We start from the raw sequence: 19,702 nt of genomic DNA, 5'->3' as shown, positions 1-19,702 counted from the left end.
CAATCCCCTGCTTTCCAGCGATTACAAACAACCTGGATTTAGGGTAAGAGCAAAGGTGTAATTGTGTTGAATAGGAGTGTGGGGCGATAGGTAGAAAATAAAATGCCTGAATGCTTAAATAGGTTATCTCATGCCTGCATTGTGATCTTTGTCTGGGTACTCGGGTACACATTGCAATGATTTAGCTCCCTTTCGCTTCCAGATCAGGTCACATATTGACCTAGCAGCGGTGATATCTGCTACGATTCTAAGCTAGCACTATAGTAAGACAGGAAGTCTAGAAGGGATAAACCTTCTGGTTTGGGAGTTATCAGTGTCTTAAATCTTAGTCTCCATCTCTACCAGATAAAGCGCGGTGTCAGTAATTTGTGCTCCTGGAAAAGTGACTTGTTCACTGAGATCAGATGCCTTAAATAGGTATAGGCCGCTCAGGACAGTCAACTTGATTGCATTAATTCTACATAGCCAGGAAAGAAACGTTGGAGCCCATCTCTGGTATTCCTTGCAAATATATAATGGGCGCTGCGGAAAATTAGCTGTGTAGTGATGGCTTAGTTTGGGGGCAGCATAGATGTAGATGCCCAGTTATTTGATTCATTTTCTGGCCCATCAAAAATCGGGTTTGGGTGAAAAGCGAGTTGCATCACTGTGTGGCAGGATAAGATTTGTAAGGTAAGATTTACTAGAGTTCAATTTAAAACCTATCTCTGCTTTATAGTTTTGAAGTTGTCGAAACAGTTGAACTGGGTGTTGTGAAACTGAGGTGGAAACTTGTCCCTTACTAAAGGAAATGAAGGACACAATAAGGTTTGTGTGCCTCCTCCTGGTTGAACTGCCCAGAGTCACTCCCATTGTGAACCAAACCAAGCAGTCTATGGGTCTTTCTCTGCAGAGTCACCTGCGTCCCGCAGCTCTTTAAGGTTGGTGATAAATTGCACACGATTTGGGGAGTGTTTGATCCTTTAATTTACTGTTTCTTCTAATGGCTTATAGGTTCAGACTTCTTTCCTGACAAATCACGCTGGTTGAAACTATGAATAAGTGTCACAAAAAAGCAAACTAAATGGATGACACGGGGATGCCTTTGTGAGTGCCTCACCTATCCCAGAATTGTCCATTTCCTTAAGATTATAGTATGTGCACTTTGAAGATAATCTAGACCGAAGGGTTCTCCAACCTTTTGTGAAATAAGAGCTACTTGTGCACACTGGAAGTCGCCGGGAGATACCAATGTTATCGGTGTTGTAATAGTAACTATATCAGACAAGATGACGTTAGTGGCCAAGATGTGCAAGATTCCTACCAGCGATGGTCTCAGTGCATCATGAAAGAGTTTGTCAATTTCGAATGCATCTTCACGCGTAAAACAGCCTTAGCTGCAATGCTCCGGCACCCTGGTAATATAATAATCTGGAATACTTTTTCCCGTGCCACTTGATAGCGCTTTAGATGTATTTTAGAAATTCAGCCGTTTTTCTCGAAACAGCTAATGACTTCTGAAAATAAACAGATTTGCATCTCGAATATATAATCTTAATTTTGTTATGCATATGTTAATTTCACAAAACAAAAGCTTTCAATTTAGTAGGCTGGACTGCACACAGAAGAGCTACTTCCAGGAGCTGGAGAGCTGCCAGCAGCTCGCGAGCTCCTCGTTGCAGTGCCCTTCATGAAAGGGTCAGCTGGTGACATCGAAAGGAGCGCTGCAGACGAACGACCAGAGCACCTAGGGAGACCTGAACTTCCTACGTCGAGTGGGCGCCGACTGGGACTCCAGGACGAGCCCACTGTGATTAACACAATCTAAAGTATTGTAATGCGAGAAAATATCATTTGTTCGGATCTTGTAATCGGAAATCAGTAATAGATCTATAGAACCTCGCAGATTAGAGGGTTTGAAGCAACAATCTAGAGCTCGAGTTTGAAACAAGTGCCCCATCTATCCACCAAGAAAGATGCTATGAAATTGTGCAGTTATTCTCGAAGCCTCGTCTGTAAATGCTTTGTCCCATTCTGACAGGAAGCGTCATATCCGGTTCATTTTTCAACTGGGGAAAAGCCTAAAGCTTTAGTTCGTTAACTCCGTGTCTACGAGTTGTGCAGATGTATCCGAAACTCCTAAAATCTACTTATTTTTAAAACGTGTTCATTTGTGATACATATGACGTTAAATAAATGTCCCAGAGTTTACTGGAATGATCATAAAATATTGTATTGATAAGTGATGGATTTGATGTGTTCTGCTCAGAATCCGGATCAACTACGATAACCGTACTAGAAGTTTTTCCCCAGGCAGTTCGTGCAAGAGACTTGCCCACAGGCTCCCCTCCCTCGTTAGGATTACTTGGTAACGCTAAAAAGAACAATAATCTATGTTCTCTTTCCCACATTGACGATTTTTACAATTTACCTTTACAGACGTGTTTGAAATGTACAATCTTTGCTTTGTTGCACGAAAATAACTGACATGCTGAGCTTTAACCCATTCAATAAGAAATTCTTGTGGCGGTTATTAAAGTCACTACATTAGGGCTGATCATTTTACAACAATTTGTTAGAGAAATTACGAGCGTTCTGAGTATACATGGTCTTAAGTCAGTATTCAAATTTCTGGTGATGGTAAAGCACTTCAGCATCAATATTCATTTGATTTAACATCTGCGATCACCCCCCACCTTCCACTAACCTGACCTTCCTCGGCTTGGCAGTTCGGGCTGGACTGTTCCCATGAGGCAAGGCTCAAGACTGATTTGCATATGGCCAGGTCTAAACTAAGGGCGGGCGGAGAACTCCGCTCCGCCCACGGAGTGTGCGGACATTTGCCTCTCCTGCATTCTGCGGAGTAGGCAAATCTCCACACACTCCGGAACGGAGTTGGCCAGCCCCCGCCTCCAACCCCCTTATTAACAATTAATTCTACATTAATTAAAAGTAAATAAAAAAACACTTATCTGTACTCGTGGGCGTGCGCCCGCATTCGAAGTTTTCGCAAGGATTACCCAGACGGCGAGGAAGAGGGCAGCCCGGGGACGCCACAGTACAGGCAAGTGTTTCTAGGTCTCGCCTGAGTTAGCGCGCATGCGCTGCTCTGCGAGGCTTTAGTAAGGACTTTCAACTCCAGACCATACGCTCGTGCGTGTGCTTTGTTTTTTTTGCTCACTGCTATTGGCCTTTGCGTGAGTCTTTCTAAGAAAGACAGCACCCAATTGTCCCACCTTCTCTCTCCCCTGGCCTAGAGAGCTCGGGAGCGAGCAGCAGCACCATCTGTGTCCAATTATCGAGCCCGTGTCTCGCGGTCGCGTTATTTGGAAACAGATGGCGGTCGCGCTGGCCCTGGTGCACTTTTGCTCCAAACGCGGAGCTTTCGCTGTCGTGCATTTAATTGAATTTGCTAGTGTGGCAGTACAACTGTGAGGGCAGCATTAATTATAGCGTACATCTACTTAAAGCCCTGGCCCAAACCTTAACACTCAAAGAGTGATAAAATGCAGATGTCATAAACCTATAATAGGCTTTTGACCTGTACCTCGGAATGCTTTACATGTTCACCCCGTGCCGCACGTGGACTAATGGAGGGGTGTTTAGGATGTAAATCTGAACAGTTGTAGTTCACCTTCTACAGGAGAGGGGTTGATGGGCCTAATTTATTGAAGACACATACGTTTCGACAAACATTTCTTTACGGTGCTGGAGAGGGCCTCCCTCTGTACTTGACTGTGGTGTCGTCATTCTGGCTTTTTCGTTATATGTAATGTTCTGTTATGGTGTTATTTGTATAGCGCTGCCGCCATTGTCATGCACCCTTTGGATATGGTAAACCCATAATTCGAACAGGGGAACCATCATTTGCCAGCTGCGGGGATGTTTCCTTCCGTTCGTGTTCTTAGATCAGTGGCCACGTATGGAATGCGCATGTCCTTTAAGTCCACTGGGCCAATCAATCGTGGCCATTTATAGAGCGCTGAGATTATATAAAGATATCTAGGCGCTACTGCTGTCAGCGGTATGAATCAACTCCGCGCAGGAAGGTTTTTGAAGCCCCCCCTCCTGCCCCCTATACAGAATAGATAGGATAATATATACTCCCATTTGACCCCCTCCCCACTCTGTTAGCATTTGCGATGGAGCGCTGATAACACCAGCCCTGAAGGTGCCCCGGGGGGTATGTGTGAAAGAGAGCCCCCCTGCATTCTGGCGGTGCCCCCCACCCTCCTCATCCTCCACAGGGCTGCCGACACAGGGCCACAGGGACCCCTAATGAGTCTGCCGGGACCCAGAGCAGTGCAGTGCGCCGGGCCTGTGATGCTGGCTGCAGTGATGAAATGGAATGCGCGAGCAGGTGGCTGCAGGTGAGACACTGTTGGGGGGGCAGCCATGCGTGTAACCGAGTATATTTAACAGCACCGTTCTCACGGGCACCCCTGAAAGTGTGCGCAGGGCGGGTTCATCAGGTGCTAAAAAGACTCCCTTTGCCTTCTCTATTTTTACCCGCAAAGCGCCACATGCCTCTAGATGCTTCCAGGCGCTAGAATATCAATTTGTAAATGTTAATACAGTGTCATCACATTTCCCTCCAAGGGACTGCACATGGCAACATTTTAACGTGCCTGGGGCGACAGTAGCTCTATTCGATGCCAGAAAAAATACGCATAATTTTGAGGTTAATTATCATTGAGTTGGCGGCTCCTGTTTCCAGATCGCACGTGTCTAAAAGAGGCACATCCAGAAAGGAGTGTTTTGCAAAACTCTTTATAAGAATGTTTTGGGACGCCCCTCCTGCCCTATGTATCTGTGGCGTCTCGGCCTAATCGGGGATCATTTTACATTTCAATTGATATACATTTACAATTTGACATTTTTGTCGAATATATTTCTTGCTACTTGGAACTAGCTTGGAGAATCAGCATTCACTTTATAACATTTTTATTGCAGCAGAAGCATTTCAAACACAGTGCAGTACAATAGAGTTCTGTTTACGAAAACCAGAGAGTAGGAGGGAAGGGCCAGGCAGGTTTCTGGGACAGTACAAGCTAGCACTCAGCTGTTTGTTATTCACATAGCACCAAAAACGTACAATTTTAGGGACATGGAAGTCCATTTTCCATCTGTTCAGAACAGTCATAAAGACCAAACTTTTTTTTTTTTCAGTTTTATATAGCGTGATCTCTGCCCAAGAAAACTGGAGTGCATTACGCGAGCACTATATTACAAGGTCTATTTTTTTTGTTTTGTTTTGTTAGGCATCGGGAGGTTAAAGAATGTGCCCAGAATCACAGGATGTTGATTTGACGCTAGGACTCGAACCTGGTGCCCTAAGTCGCAAGACGGCAGCTCTGCCCACATCTCCCCGTTTCTTTTCAGCTTTTTACACAAGCTTTTAAATAAGTCTAACATTAACTAAAACTATTGAGGAAGCGACAGAAGCATGTATGATCTGGGCCCCTCCTAAACATCAGGCTGGACTCTCATTGTGTTTCCAACTTTCATGACTCCTTTTCTTTCGTTTCTCTTCCATCACTCTGAGGTCAAGTTTAACACTTTGTAAAACTACTCTATAAACCAGCATTGGCATAGCCAATAGGTCTCGCCTTTTGAGACCTTGTAAGTAAAAAAACCCCAAAAAACTGAAGTATAAGACTTCACGTTTACATTTACTTCGTATTTAGGATGCAGTAAACGTGAAGTCTTACACTTCAGTTTTTTTTATTTTACTTACAAGGTCCCAAAGGCGAGACCTATTGGCTATGCCTATGCTTGTTTTATTTTACTTTTGATTAATGTAGAAATATTTGTTAATAGGGGGGTGGAGACAGGTGGCAAAGCGGAATTCCACAGAGTTTGTTCCCAACTCCGTGGACCTCCGCGTAGCCCCGCTACGCCAGCTATACCCAGGGTTAGTCTAAACTGGGGTGGCATGGTGAGCAAAAGAATGATGGGATTAACCCAGATCTCTTGTCTGAGGGTGAATGTTTTGATCTTTTTTTTCTGCATTCCATCCATCAATTGTGTGTCTTTTGCTTTCTCGCCCCAAGTGCGCTGGGTACGCCCAAACGTGGGTCCCGGGTTCACTGTGCCACTGGATTCAAGCTATCCTGGCTGATGAGGGGTGAAACCTTGAAACCGGTCCTAGGATGCTTTTTTCCGATCGAGGGAGGACCTGGCTTGGCAGTTCGGGCTGGACTGTTCCCATGAGGCACAGGGTCAAGACTGATTTACAATATGGCCAGGTCTAAACTGGGGTGCCATGGTGAGCAAAAGAATGATGGATTTAACCCAGATCTCTTGACTGGGAGTGAATGTTTTGATTTGTTCTGCATTCCGTCCATCAATTGTGTCTTTTGCTTCCCCATTTGCCTGTCCCATATAATAACCCCACACCCCAATCACCTTCTGGTGTCTAATCATTGTTTTTTTCCACCTCTCAGTTTTGGCATTTGTTTCTTGCATGTCTAGATCATGCATCTTGTTTCCACACATCCCGAAAGAAACAGGATGTGGGCTGAAGACAGAACCTGTGAATGAGGGGCCATTGAAATAGAAAATACGAAAGGGGCTTAAGGAGCTGCTGCTCCAAGTTAGCAGTTGGGGGGGGGGGGGGGTCCTTTGTTTACCAGCAGGATTGCATCAACCATTCCCTATACACTAAGGTTGTGGTCAGATTTAGGCCAATATATCGCACTATGTGGTGCTGCGCTATCCCCCTTTTTCCCTGGCTGGCTCCGTTGTGGGAGTGGCCTAAGACATGCTATGACACATCGGAGGGAAGGCCACAAAAGTACTTGTTGAAAATATGGATTTGGGATGATAATGGAGCGCAGCAGGGCTGCCTCCTCTTTAGTCCTTTGTCTATTCACGTAATGTAACCATCGGCCCTTGCTGGGGGTGGACCAGGGCACTGAAGGGCAAATGACTGCCTTCACATCAACACACCTAAACGGCCCTGTACCCGTTGCACCACTGGCACCAAAAGACTTCACTCCTGCTCCACAACTCCAAAGCACCTGGTTACTTTATACACAAGCCACACCACAATGCTAGCTTCTGCACACCTCACTTGCCCGCAGAACACACACCTCTTGGAGGTAGTACTAAGGCAGCGGATAGGGCATGAGTACTTTGGTCCACAGATGCCTGGGAAGGAGGGGTCTTCAAAGACTGACGCCTTATTTGCTTCGGCCCAGACATCCGTGATCAAGCATGGTCACTCTGCTTGAAGAGACGTACCACCCCCAGAGATATGGCAAAGAGCTTGGAGGGAGCAGAGGATGGTGTTGCTTGTACTCGTGGTGCACAGTCCGACTGGACCACCCAGAGTTTTTTCTTCATTCACGACAATTTGATTTAATACAGATACATTGTTGAAGCAAATTGTGCAATAATATGTTGAATATGCAAAATTGTCAACTTACAACGATGACCCAAGCAGTATAAAGACTATTTGGGTAACAAAATATGACTTCCCACAATGTAGAAAGTGCTAATGGCAGAGTAGACCAATCTGTTGGTGCCAAAAAAAGATATCTAGTTATTTTGACCCAGGAGGCATGTATGCAAGAGGGAACTCATCAGGACAAACAAGTGTAAAACGCACTGTGATAACTAAAAAAGTACAGAGCAGAACAGTTGACTACCCCGTCCAATGACATTCAGTGTGTAGTATTCTCCTTTTCCCCAAAGATAAAAATTGCCTTTGTTGATGTTTACTCCCGGCCTGTTAGTTTTAGTCCGGAATCTGCTCCATTAGACCAATTGAGCCTCTTTGTTCCCACAGTTGATTCAAGCACATGGTTGATTGTAGGGGGTGATTTCAACTGCCAGTTTGAACCCCTCGTTGATCCAAGTAATACCATTCCGAGCGAGGAGGATCCGGAAGTGGCTAATCCCAGATCCACAAATTCAACCCTTCAAAGCCTGGTCCCCGCTGGCAGATTAATTCATTTACATTAACTCCCTCCCTAAGAGCATGCAATGGCTGCACAAAATCGGACATCCCTGTGAAGTTAACGTTCAACAGATTAGGTCAATCGTCCCTGTTGGATTACATCTTAGTGGAGACCAGGTTATGGCAAAGGGTTTGTGATTTTGCTGTTCTGATGCGGCATGACCGCATCCATAATGCCTTGACCATGGAATTGGAGCTGCCAAATCTGGGTTACTCTAATTCGAAAGCCACCCGCACACACCAAGGCAGCAAATTAATACTCTTAAATAACAGAAGGAAAATAAGGTGGGGGCAAATACAACCGTCGCCTGATAAGATGGCCACAGCATACCAATCAGTAATTCCGGCTTTACTTGAAATGTAGGAGGCCACATTTAGAGATGGTATTTAACTAACCAGAGAGAGAGTTGAAAAACTACATGCAGAATTAACAGCTAATCTGGCAGATTTCTTTTAGCCAGAGGTACCTCACAGGGCGAAAAGATGTCCCAAACAATCTTGGTTTAATGCTAAATGCCGAAAGGCTAAACGGGCTCTCCTAAATGCCATTAAAGCGAAGGATAAGCATCAAACTAGATTGAATCGGGTGCTGTATAAAGACAGCATCCAGCAAGCAAAAAAGAACTAGGAATTGGACAGATGGGAGGCTCTTAAATCTGCCTTATCCAGCAAACCTATGAAGGTTTTTTTGGACTAAAGTTAGTACAGGTGCCAGTGAAGGGAAGACAGCCATTGAGCCGAATATAGCATCTGAAGTATGGGAGACACATTTCTAGGCTCTATATACCACCAAGGAAGCCATGTGCCAAACCGATGAAGTCTCCATAATTCCCCTGGGGCTCACACAGGAGGAGGTTCCCGGGATTACCATGTTTTGAAGTGTTAAATGCAATTAACAAGCTTCCTTTTGATGAAGCGCCGGATCTAGATAAATTACCAGATGACCTCTTTCGGGGAACCCAAAAATATGGGGACCTTACTTATGAGCTTTATTTAATGCTATCATGATTGGCATGGCACTCCCTGACACCTGGCTAGGGTCAGAAATCGTCCCTGTCCTTAAAAAGGGATCACCTCTTCTTCCAATTAATTATAGGCCGATCAACCTGATCGATGTTACCCAGAAATTGTTTGCACGGGTCCTCCTTGACCGCCTACAGGCTTGGATGGAAGAACAGGAGATCTGAGCCCTTACCAAGTTGAATTCAGAAAAAACACCTCCACCGTCGACTAGATATTTAGACTCCAACTTCTTTTCTGGACAACTGTGACAGTAGAGGGTGGCAGCCTCTACTTAATATTTGTGGATCTTAAATCGGCTTTTGATCTCGTGCCCAGGGCCAAACTATGGGGTTTATTGAGAGACCTGGGGATCCCCGTACCTCCTTAGCATTTTGATGAGATTGCACAAAGCCAACTTTGCGCCAAGTGAGGTATGGAAAATGTGGTGAATTAACCCCCCACTTTTCGGTTAATAAAGGGGTACGGCAGGGGTGCGTGCTCGCACCTACTCTATTCTGTTTATTCATCAATGCACTGGTCGACCAACTCAGAAAGGTGAAGGATAATGATGTTCCCAAGTTAGGATGTAGTAAGGTCCCTGCTATGATATTTGCTGATGACCCTCTTTTACTTTCCAAGTCACCTTGGGGAATCCAGCGGATTCTTGATAGCTTTGTTGCCTTCTGTCGAACCAGGAGGTTATCGATTAATACACGGAAGACCAAATTTATGGTCTTCAATCCTGCCAACAAGTCCCGCTCTAACCCCTGTTTGAATGGCACCATGCTTGAAAGTGTGTTTTTTTTTTTTTTACTATTTAGGTGTCACCCTCACCGAAAACCTGGAGTGGCGACCGCAAATGGCCAAAGCAAGCCTTAAGCTTACGCAGATTGTAGGAGGAATTGCAAAAATGTATTTAACTTCCACCCACAAACCAGCCAGCCCAATAGCTGAGATTTATAAAGTACAAGCCAGGGGTGATGCATTATACGGGGCAGAATTATGGGGGCAGTGTACCACTACTAGCGTGAGTAAGGTAGAGAACAACTTCATGAGGCAGTTGTTAGGCCTCCCTCCTAGTACTCCCCTCACCCCTCTACGCCTAGATCTGGGCCTTAGGCCCCCAGGGGAAGAGATCTGCCATAGTCCCATACATTTCTGGCGAAGACTGTGGGTGACCCTGGAACTGGCCGTTTATCGGTCTGAGTTTAAAGAGCTATTGAGTTTGCTGGGTATTAGTAAAATAACCTGGTTTGTATACATAAAGGATATCTGTCATAGGTTGGGCAGTGGTATAATCTTATAGGAGGCACAAACTTGCCGACATCTGGGAAAGCTCGTCCTCCGGTCATTTGAATCAATTTAAAAACAAATTTTAAAAATAAAGGACGAGTACATTATAGAACCCTTCCTGGATGACGTTCAACCAACCCTGGCAAGGAAATTATATGTACAGTTTAGATTTGGGACTCTACCGCTCCGTGCCTTCTTGAATAATTGGTCCAAAACTCAACATGGAGGGTGCCCTCCCTGTAACTACAAGGAAGAGACGGAGTTACAGGTCTTTTTTTCTGTCCTGGTTATAAACTACCCAGAAAGCGCTGTCTCAGTCAACTTTGCAGGAATTTAGGTTTCATACATTGTGCAGAGGCATTTAGAGTCCTAAAGTACGACACTCATGCCCCTATTGTTTTTACTGTCACGTTTTTTTGTTTTTTTTTTATAAGATATTTTATTTCAAAATTAGGGCACCATAAAATCACATGATAGACATATTGTTCATCATCCATTGGCACAAATTTCGTCAACATTGCGTACATCATTAATACCTGTGACATCAGGAATGATCCCATTGACATTATGCAAACTCCGTTCCGCCCCCCCCCCCCCCTTTAAACGGACGTCTGATCAATTTCCATGCTTGGTGATTCACAAATATACCCTCTGAATTTATTCCAAGCTCCCCAAACTCTTCCCCATTTTTGAGGAAATCCCGATGTACATATGCCGCCCTCTCCGCCACCATAGCTTCATCCATGTCTTTACACCACTTTTGTAATGTAGGTGACTCTCCTGAACCCCACCTCCTTGCAATATTCCACTTCGCAAACATCAGTCCCAACATTACCCAGTCTTGCGCTGGATGGCTAAGATCATTTGGTTCCCACATGTTTAGCAGGCATCTCTTCGGCTCTGGTAACAATGACACCTCCACAGTTTGTGATACAGTCCTCCATTATCTTAACCCAATACCCCACAATCTTCGAGCACTCCCATATAGTATGATAGAAAGTGCCCTCCTCCCCACAGGCTCGCAGGCAGAACTGATATGAAGACGTCCCTATTTTGTAGAGGGTCAATCTAGTGTAATATGTACGGTGGAGTATTTTGAGTTGTATCAACCTTAGCCGCGAAGGTATTGCAACCTCACGAGGGAACGATAGTGCCCCCTGCCAATCCGTATCATCAAATTCTCCCAAATCCCGGAACCATTTTTGTCTAAGTGCCAACATGGGGTCCGGCAAATTGTTAATCACCTTACGATAGGTGAGGGAGGTGGCCCTTTTTTTGCATATACTCGGTCAACAATCTATCCTCCAGAGGAGTAGCTTCCGGTAGGATGGTACCTGACGTTAAGACCGCCTGCAGTGTGGGTCTGATCTGTATGTACCTAAAAATCTCAGAGGAGGCAAGCTCGTATTTGACCCTGAGATTTTCAAACGGGACCACTTTGCCCCCCCTCCAGAGCTCACCCACCGTAGATATGCCTATCGCATCCCATTTGCTAAATCCTTTACTGTTTCTGAGTCGCCCAAGCCGTTGTGAATTCCAGAGTGGTGTCATTTGCGTGATGACCCCACCCGCCATCCTAACCTGGCATGTGCTGCATACCATATGTTAACTGTGTGTGCTGTTGGCCCAACTAGTAATTTAGATCCATTTCTGTTATATAGCACTGACATGACCCCTTCCTCTCCCAGCCCTTGCCTATCTGCCTGAAATGCTGGGTCTGTCAGAGCATGTATCCAGCAATTAATTACTTTTAATTGAGCTGCCCAGTAGTATAATTGTATATTTGGAAGGGTTATACCGCCATCATACCAGCTCCTGACCAACTTGTCTTGTGCAATGCGCGCTGGTTTATTCCCCCATAACAGACTGGAAACTTCTGTCGCTATTGATTCGAAGTAGCTCGGTGGTACGGGAAACTGGGTATTTTCCAAAACATATAAAAATCGGGGGAGCACCATCATTTTAAAAAGTGCTGCCTTTCCCAGCAATGTCAGCGGTAAATTGCGCCAGAAGGTCGCGTCTCTTCTAAACCGCTCCATGGGGGGCCAAAGATTTCTCTGAAAAAAGTAGCCTCAGTGATCTGTAGCGGGCAACCCTCGGGAAGCAACGGCGGTGGGCCATGTAATATAAATAAAATCGATTTGGACCAATTAATGGTGTAGCGAGACACCCAACCAAAAATCTCGCAAATGTTTGAGCGCCAAAACAGACCGCCTAGGGGATGTTAGATATAACAACACATCATACGCATATAGGAAGATGCGGTCTTCCCAGCTCGGTGTCCACCTGAGCCCACAGGTCATTGGTTCCCATCTGATCCATGCCACCAGTGGCTCCAACACAAGTGCGAACAGTAATGGGGATAGTGGGCACCCTTGGCGCGTTCCAGGTGTCAGCAGGAAATCCCTAGATATATGTCCATTGGCCACTATGTGCGTTAGGGGTTTAGTGTACAGTAGCTATATCCATGCACAGAATTTTGGGCCAAAGCCTAAGTGTCTAAGGACTGCAAAAAGATATGGCCACTCCACCATGTCGAACGCCATCCGTGCATCTAGGGAGAGGATGACCGCCGGTTCCTGAATATAAGGCATGCGAGCCAACACTCCATGCAGCCGCAGCAAGTTAAGAGCCGTGCTTCTATTTGGCATAAACCCAGACTGATCTGGGTGAATTTGGGTCGCAAGATGTGGGGTCAATGGCGTCACTAGAAGTTTGGCTAGTATTTTGGCTTCGGCATTGATTAATGATATTGGGCGATAGGAAGTGCATTCCTCGGGGGCTTACCAGGCTTTGGGATCGTCACTGTGGTGGCCATTCGCTGATCTTGCGGGAGCTCACCTGCCTCCAGACTCTCAAGATACATATTTAAAAGATATGGAGCAGTCGTATCTGCAGTCTTTTTTGGATAGTTCAATGGGTATACCATTAGGCCCCACCGCTTTCCCCGATTGTAAGGAGCCGATAGCCATCTGCAGTTCTTCGATCGTTAGGTCAGCCTCTAGCGTGAGGGCCGCCTCTGGGGACAGCTTAGGCATATTAATATCTTTAATGTAAGTTTGAGCCTCATCCGCCGCTATAGTTGTCTGTGACGCATACACCCGCTCGAAATACCCAGCCAATGTATTCACTATGTCTTCCGGTGAAGCCACCAGTGAGCCATCCGTAACTGTGCTATCGTTTTCTGCGCCCGCTCCTTTTTATCAAGCCAAGCTAGAATCTTACTTGCCTTATCACCTATTTCATATATCTTGTGTCGCGTAGCCTGCAGCCGCACCTTAGTCACTTCTCGCTGGTATTCCCTAAATTCACATTGTTTAATACGCAAGGTTTGGGATGTTTCTGGTGACGGATTCTGTGCGTGCTGGTCATTAGCACTACTCAGTTCAGATTCTATAGTGTCTAAATTTGCTTGTTTCTCTCTCTTGTGACCTACAATAGAGGAGATAGACTGACCATGGACAACCGTTTTATACACCTCCCAAAGAGTGCTAGGTGATTGAACCGAAGAGACTATTTCCTGGAAATAGTGACGTGTTGCTGTGACAATGTCTTTTGAAATCTTAGGGACACGTAGATACACAGGATATATGGGGTAGATACCTTGCCTTGTGATGATTCGTGTATGTCAATGTTAGTGGAGAGTGATCCGATATACCTCTAGGACGGAACTCAATGTTTACCACATTCTTGAGGCTATCTGCGGCTGTCAAGAAATAATCGATTCGGGAGAGACTATTGTGTACCCCTGACTGAAAAGTGTATTGCCGTGTTACTGGGTGTCTAGATCTCCATGAATCTGGAAGCCCGAGGGCGTCTAGAAATCCCTCCATACGAGTAGTGCCTGCCGAGTTCATCTGGGGGGGGGGGGGGGGGGGGGGGGGGGAGAGGGGTGCCGATCCTGGGTTCCATCAATTATAGCATTAAAGTCCCCACCAATTAGCATTTCCCCTGCTGGGAGATCCAATAGAAATGCACTAAGTGCTGAGAGGGCCACTGAATGAAGGGCTGGAGGGATTTATACTGACACTATATTGAACAGTCTCCCTTCCCACTGACCTGTAATAGCCACAAATCGACCCTGGTCGTCTGTCCGAGTTTGCTCAATTACTAGAGGAAAGTGTTTACGCACTAAATTACCAACACCCCTCGAACCAGAAGAGAACTCAGAATGCACAACCATTTGAAACCCCCAGCGGTCCATTGCTCTGCAGGCCGAGCCCACTAAATGTGTCTCTTGCAGCAGGGCCATTGCCGGTGCACACCGCTATAAATATTGTAGAACCAAACCCCTCTTTATCTTATCTCCTAGCCCATGTACATTCCATGTAAGCAGCGACAAAGGAGTTATCGGGGACACTGGGGCGTCTGCGAACTAGACTCTCGTTGTTCCTGCATCAGCCCCTTTTGCCACGGGCAACATGTATTGTCACAGGATCATTACCATAGCATATCCAAAGATCAATCTCTGATAGGTAGTGTGCCAGTCTCGCCCTTGTGAAAACTGTAACTAATAACATGAAATACCAAAATAACAGTTCCTCCCTACCCACCCACCTCCCTGCCTCCCTGCTTGACGGACTTAAAACTACCCGCCACCCCAACTGTGCAGAGTGCTTAGTACCCTTCCGAGTTACCATTCGGCGGAGGCAAGAGTGCTGGTCACCGCCGCCTGCCTGCGAGCTAACGAAGCCCACGTGGCCTGTCTGCTTTCACACCCCCTTTCCAACCCCACAACCTCTCCTCTCACTCTCTCTTTGCCAGCGTTGCCCCTACGAAATTCTCATGTGCGCGCTACTGAGGTGGATAAGACAGTACCGGGACACCGTGTCCCTCGATCACTTGATGCCCAGCAAAATGGCGCTGATCAGCGCATCTCCGTGACGCCCTTCACTATGGGAGATGCGCGCTGCCACTGTCCTCCCGCCGGTCTAGGAGCACATATTGCGGCAAGTCAGGGTGCTGTTAACTTCCGATCCAAAGTGCGGATAGTCAGTGAGGGGAGAACGGCCGACAGTGCCACTATTGCCCGCCCGCTCCCGGCAGCAGCATGAGGCACTTGCAGCCCGCTGAGCGGCGGCGAAATTCATATCCGCGGCGCTTACCGGGCCTTTCCCAATGGAATCGGAGCCTGAAGGTTATTGTGTGCCTCACTCCGGTAAGCTGCTGCTGCCGCTTTTACGCTGTCCGCCTCCAGCCGCTCTCCGCCTGCACTCCCGTCAGTCTCAGAAGCCGACTCGCCTCCACCGGATACACTCCCAACTTTAGGTCCCGGCTCACTTAGCCGCGCTAGGCCGCTGTAGATTACTTCGCCGCCAGTGCCTCAGCGAGCCATCTTTTCGAGCCTGGACTCAATCGCCCGACACTTCGGGCCTTCCGCCACCTCAGCCTTCAATTGCAGGCGAGAAGGCTGCCGGATTATTGTACGGATCGACTGGGCCAACTAGAGGGTTACGGAGCCTCTCTAAGCTGCGGCCATGCTCTCTGGCTGCTAGCCACGCCCCATCTGTATTGCGGTTTTTAACTCTTATGTGGCGTGTTCATTGGACTTTCTTAAACAAGTTACCACAGCCTTAGAAACTTGTATTATTTGTACCTTATTAATCACTCTTTGTACTTATTCATTCCTTTTTAAAGTTTTTATGATAACGCCCTTTGATGAAATAAGTTTTAACGATGGATCGTATTGTATTGCACACGTTTTTGTTTTAAGTGATTCCCAAGTAGTTTGATTTGGAATGATTGAGTTTTAACTTGCCTAGGCGTAGTCCCTGGAAAATTCTAAAATGCACTTTATTATTGTTAACTTTTTCATACTGTACAGTTATTCACTGGGACACTTTTTAGCTTATACTTTTTATATGAACTAGTTTTATGTTTATGTATTATCTATGGTTCACTTGTGTATACTCCTTTGGGAGGCAAACCTTTCTTGTCTGTTTTGTGTACTTTTATGGCCCATGGGACCGAAATAAAGTTATGGAATGGAAAAAAGTACAGTCGCCTAATCTCCTACTCTAAAGGAGAGGTAAGCCCCAGAACTGTGTATTGGGGGTGACCCATGTTATTCTTTCATATAGTGATTTTCTATAGCGCTTAGAGTTCTTGGAAGCACGGTGTGAACATAAAGTATTGAATAAACAGGGATGCATTTATGCAACACGATGACTAGAGGGCATTGGGTAATGGAAAAAGTGAGGAAGGTAAAGAGGGAAGCTTGTACTGTTACCCTAAGATAACTCGATAGTCATCCTACAGTAGTGATTGAGGCAGTACTAAGGAACAGAGAAATGTAGGTGAGAAATACAGGAGAGAAGATGCTGCTAAAGTTAGCCTGTCCGAATGCATTACACATTCACTATATTCACATGCTGAGTTAATCAGAACCACTTTAAAATCAGAAGTGATGGTTGAATCGTTTGATTGTGATCAAAGGTGAAGGTTGAGGGCGGTGTAGACATTTGTACCCTAGTCTCCATCTTTTCTGCCCCCATGTTTCACCAAGGCCTCTTTATGTCTAGCAGAGCCTCTCTTACTGATAGGGTTCCCATCAACCCACATATCCACTGGCGTTTATTATGGATATGACTGGAAAAGCGGGCGTCTTCTGCTGGTGGGTATCCGTAGATGTGTATTTTGGACAGTGAATAAAGACAATGACAGGAGGGACCTCCATGGGCCACCACAGCTAATGTTTGAGGCTCTTACCAAATACATTTCAAGGTTAGAGACACATTTGAGTCGATATACAACCAATGCTCCGCTGCATGAAATGCCGTCAAGACGTTTAAATAAGACCACGGTTCATTTTTTGGTGATGGATTTCATCCCTGATATCCAGCAAAGTTAACTCCATTCCAGTGCAGGTCCAAAAGCAATCTGTTAAAAATCCAGGCTATTAAGGTAGTCAAGATGATTGTCCTCTCCGATGTGCTGGTCTTAACAGAAATACCCCCTGTTCAGCAGCTTATTGCCTCTCTTCTTTGTTTCCAGTGCCTTGTGGTGGGGGCAGGGCCCTGCGGCCTACGCACCGCCATCGAACTGGCCTTCCTAGGGGCGAAGGTCATCGTGGTGGAGAAGCGCAAGTCCTTCTCTCGGAATAACGTCCTGCACTTGTGGCCCTTCAGCATCCTGGATCTGCGGGGCCTTGGGGCCAAGAAGTATCATGGGCGCTTCTGCACTGGGGCTCTGGACCACGTCAGTGAGTGATGTGGCAGAAGGCACCATAGATGTTTGGATAGGGGAATTGGTGCGCACAAGTGCATGTTGGGTGATGTGATGGGTAGAGGAGAGTCGGATCTACAATGCATAAAAGTCTTCAAGGAAAGATGTCTTGGAAGACCAGTGCAACTGCTGGTAGGCTAGGAAGTGTAATTGTGGAGGGATAGGTTGATCAGAAGCCAACAGCGATGTGTTAAGTAGTGGGATTATTTAAGTGATGATGTAAAATGAAAGCCCACCTTTTATTTACTAAGTGATACGTGTGTCTGCTCAAGTGTTCCCAGTTTTTGGCATGGGGTGCTTATGGAGATGGTGATTTGTACCTAGTTTGTTCACATTGTGATTTCGGGATTGAATCTTTATCTCGAGGGTCATCTAACAAATGAACCATTCATCCACATTGCCTCTTGCTTGCCTAGTACAGTGAGTGACGCTTATAATGGTGAGGTGAATGGAGTAGTTGCTTCTTGATAGGATCTGAAATAATTAATCAGCAAAGTCTAAACATATATACTAGGTGAATTCTGAAAATGAGTATTACTTTGTTTGGTGTTCTCCTTATATCGCCATTGCTCCTTCCCATACCCCATCTCACTTCCTCACACCTTTACTTTCCGAATGCTTTATCTTTCAACCTCGTATTTGTTGCCTTATGTTCTTCTTTTGCCAGCCATTCCCTTCGTTTGTTTCCTTTTTTCATGCCCTCTTTTCTTAATCGCAGGTATTCGTCAGCTGCAGCTCATTCTCTTGAAGACGACGTTGCTCCTTGGAGTTGAGGTCTTTGTAGGCATTACATTTAAAGATCCAGTCCCGCCTCCTGCTGAAGTGGAAAGTCCGGGTGAGTCAGTAATTAGTGATCGAGGAGGATCTTATGATGTATGTATGTGCGCTGTTTATTTTGATCCATTTCCTCCTATTCCACCGCTTACGATTGGTTTCTAGAAACGTATTTGTTTTGGAAACATGCCAGATCAAGTCCCTCAGTTTGGTGCATAAGACTTTTTATGATTCTAAGCCCGCTTTCTTCTACAAATGTTACAAAAAATAATCCAAAATGCATGTTAGTCAATCTTCAAACCTCTGTTCGCGTTTCCATCATTTTGCTTTGCAAAATTTGCTTTGCAAAATTTGCAGCGGAGCTCCAAAACGCCCAATCCAGATGGCTTGTAAATAAACCCCTTATTGGGGTATCCAATACAACTGATGAGCTTGTTGCTTTCTCCTATGCTGCCTTTCTACCTTTATAGTGGTGGGCCCACCTCTCTCTCTTCTCAAACCTTCATGCTGCACCAACCGGATTTACAGGGTGCATGTGCACTCCAGAAATGCATTTAACATAACCTAAATGCCCGTTCCTTCTATATGTGCCCCAAGATATTGAATTGAGAGCGCCCCTGGCAATGCTGTCCCACTGCATGGGATGAAGAACATTGCCAGACATGGTCATCATTCTGTCCCAGCAAGGGACAACAGTATGGTAGTGCTCCCTCTTCGGTTTCTATGGAAACCTGGATTTAATCAAGTATGCCCTCAGACGCTTTTCTACACCTGATGGCACTTGTTTGAGGCATTGAGTTTGAAAAATGCTGCATGTTCTGGTTTCACCTACCTCCTGGGAGTATTTGAGTACGTGAGTGTGATGCAAGACCTTAAGAAGTAGCCCGAGAAGGTAAGCATTTATAGGTTACACATGTGACCATGCAATTCACTGCTGCAGGAATGTATGTTATGTTGATTATTTGCTTAGCACCGAATGCCAAAACGTTCTGAGAAGAGGAAAGAAGGAGAAAAGATTGGGGATAGTGAGGGAGGATCTAGAAGGAGCTTTGTTGATTAAGTTGTCTTTTTCAAAATGATGTTTTTCCAGATGGAGAGGAGTTGTTGCCTCGCTTCATGTCACTGGGACAGCTTGGGGCAAATTTACAAGGCGATAATGCCACAAGAATGTCACTTTTTCAGATGTTCTAGTGACGTGAAGTCCTTCGCCTTATTAACAAGGCGGCATTAAGCCACTTGACGTGGCTTAACGCTGCCTTGTAAATAATGCACCTATTCACTCAGCACTTGGCGTGAAAGGGGTGTGCAGTGGGTGTTGCGGAGGGCGTTCCGCTGCAACACCATTGCTTTTTGATGCTGCACCATATTTTTAACATATGGGGCAGTGCCTAAAATACCGCCAGGGAATACTTGGTCTTAAGCAGGTGAAATGAGGAGAAATGTTTAATTTCTCATTGTATTTTGCTC

The 19,702-nt window shown here is 45.8% G+C and overlaps 1 protein-coding gene across 3 annotated transcripts in view; it reads left to right on the top strand.

Annotated features, from left to right (window-relative positions):
- LOC146784459 (F-actin-monooxygenase MICAL1-like) overlaps nt 1-19,702 on the top strand; it is a 356,165-nt gene that overhangs the window by 99,712 nt on the left and 236,751 nt on the right. For all 3 annotated transcript variants that reach the window (XM_085633206.1, XM_085633205.1, XM_085633204.1), the window contains exons 3-4: nt 17,231-17,438; nt 18,180-18,296. In XM_085633206.1, coding sequence (XP_085489332.1) covers nt 17,231-17,438; nt 18,180-18,296 — 325 coding nt within the window. The remainder of the gene's footprint in view (nt 1-17,230; nt 17,439-18,179; nt 18,297-19,702) is intronic.

This window comes from Triturus cristatus, chromosome 11, assembly GCF_964204655.1.
Source record: "Triturus cristatus chromosome 11, aTriCri1.1, whole genome shotgun sequence".
NCBI classification, from domain to species: domain Eukaryota; kingdom Metazoa; phylum Chordata; class Amphibia; order Caudata; family Salamandridae; genus Triturus; species Triturus cristatus.
This window is presented reverse-complemented; position numbering and strand designations above follow the sequence as displayed.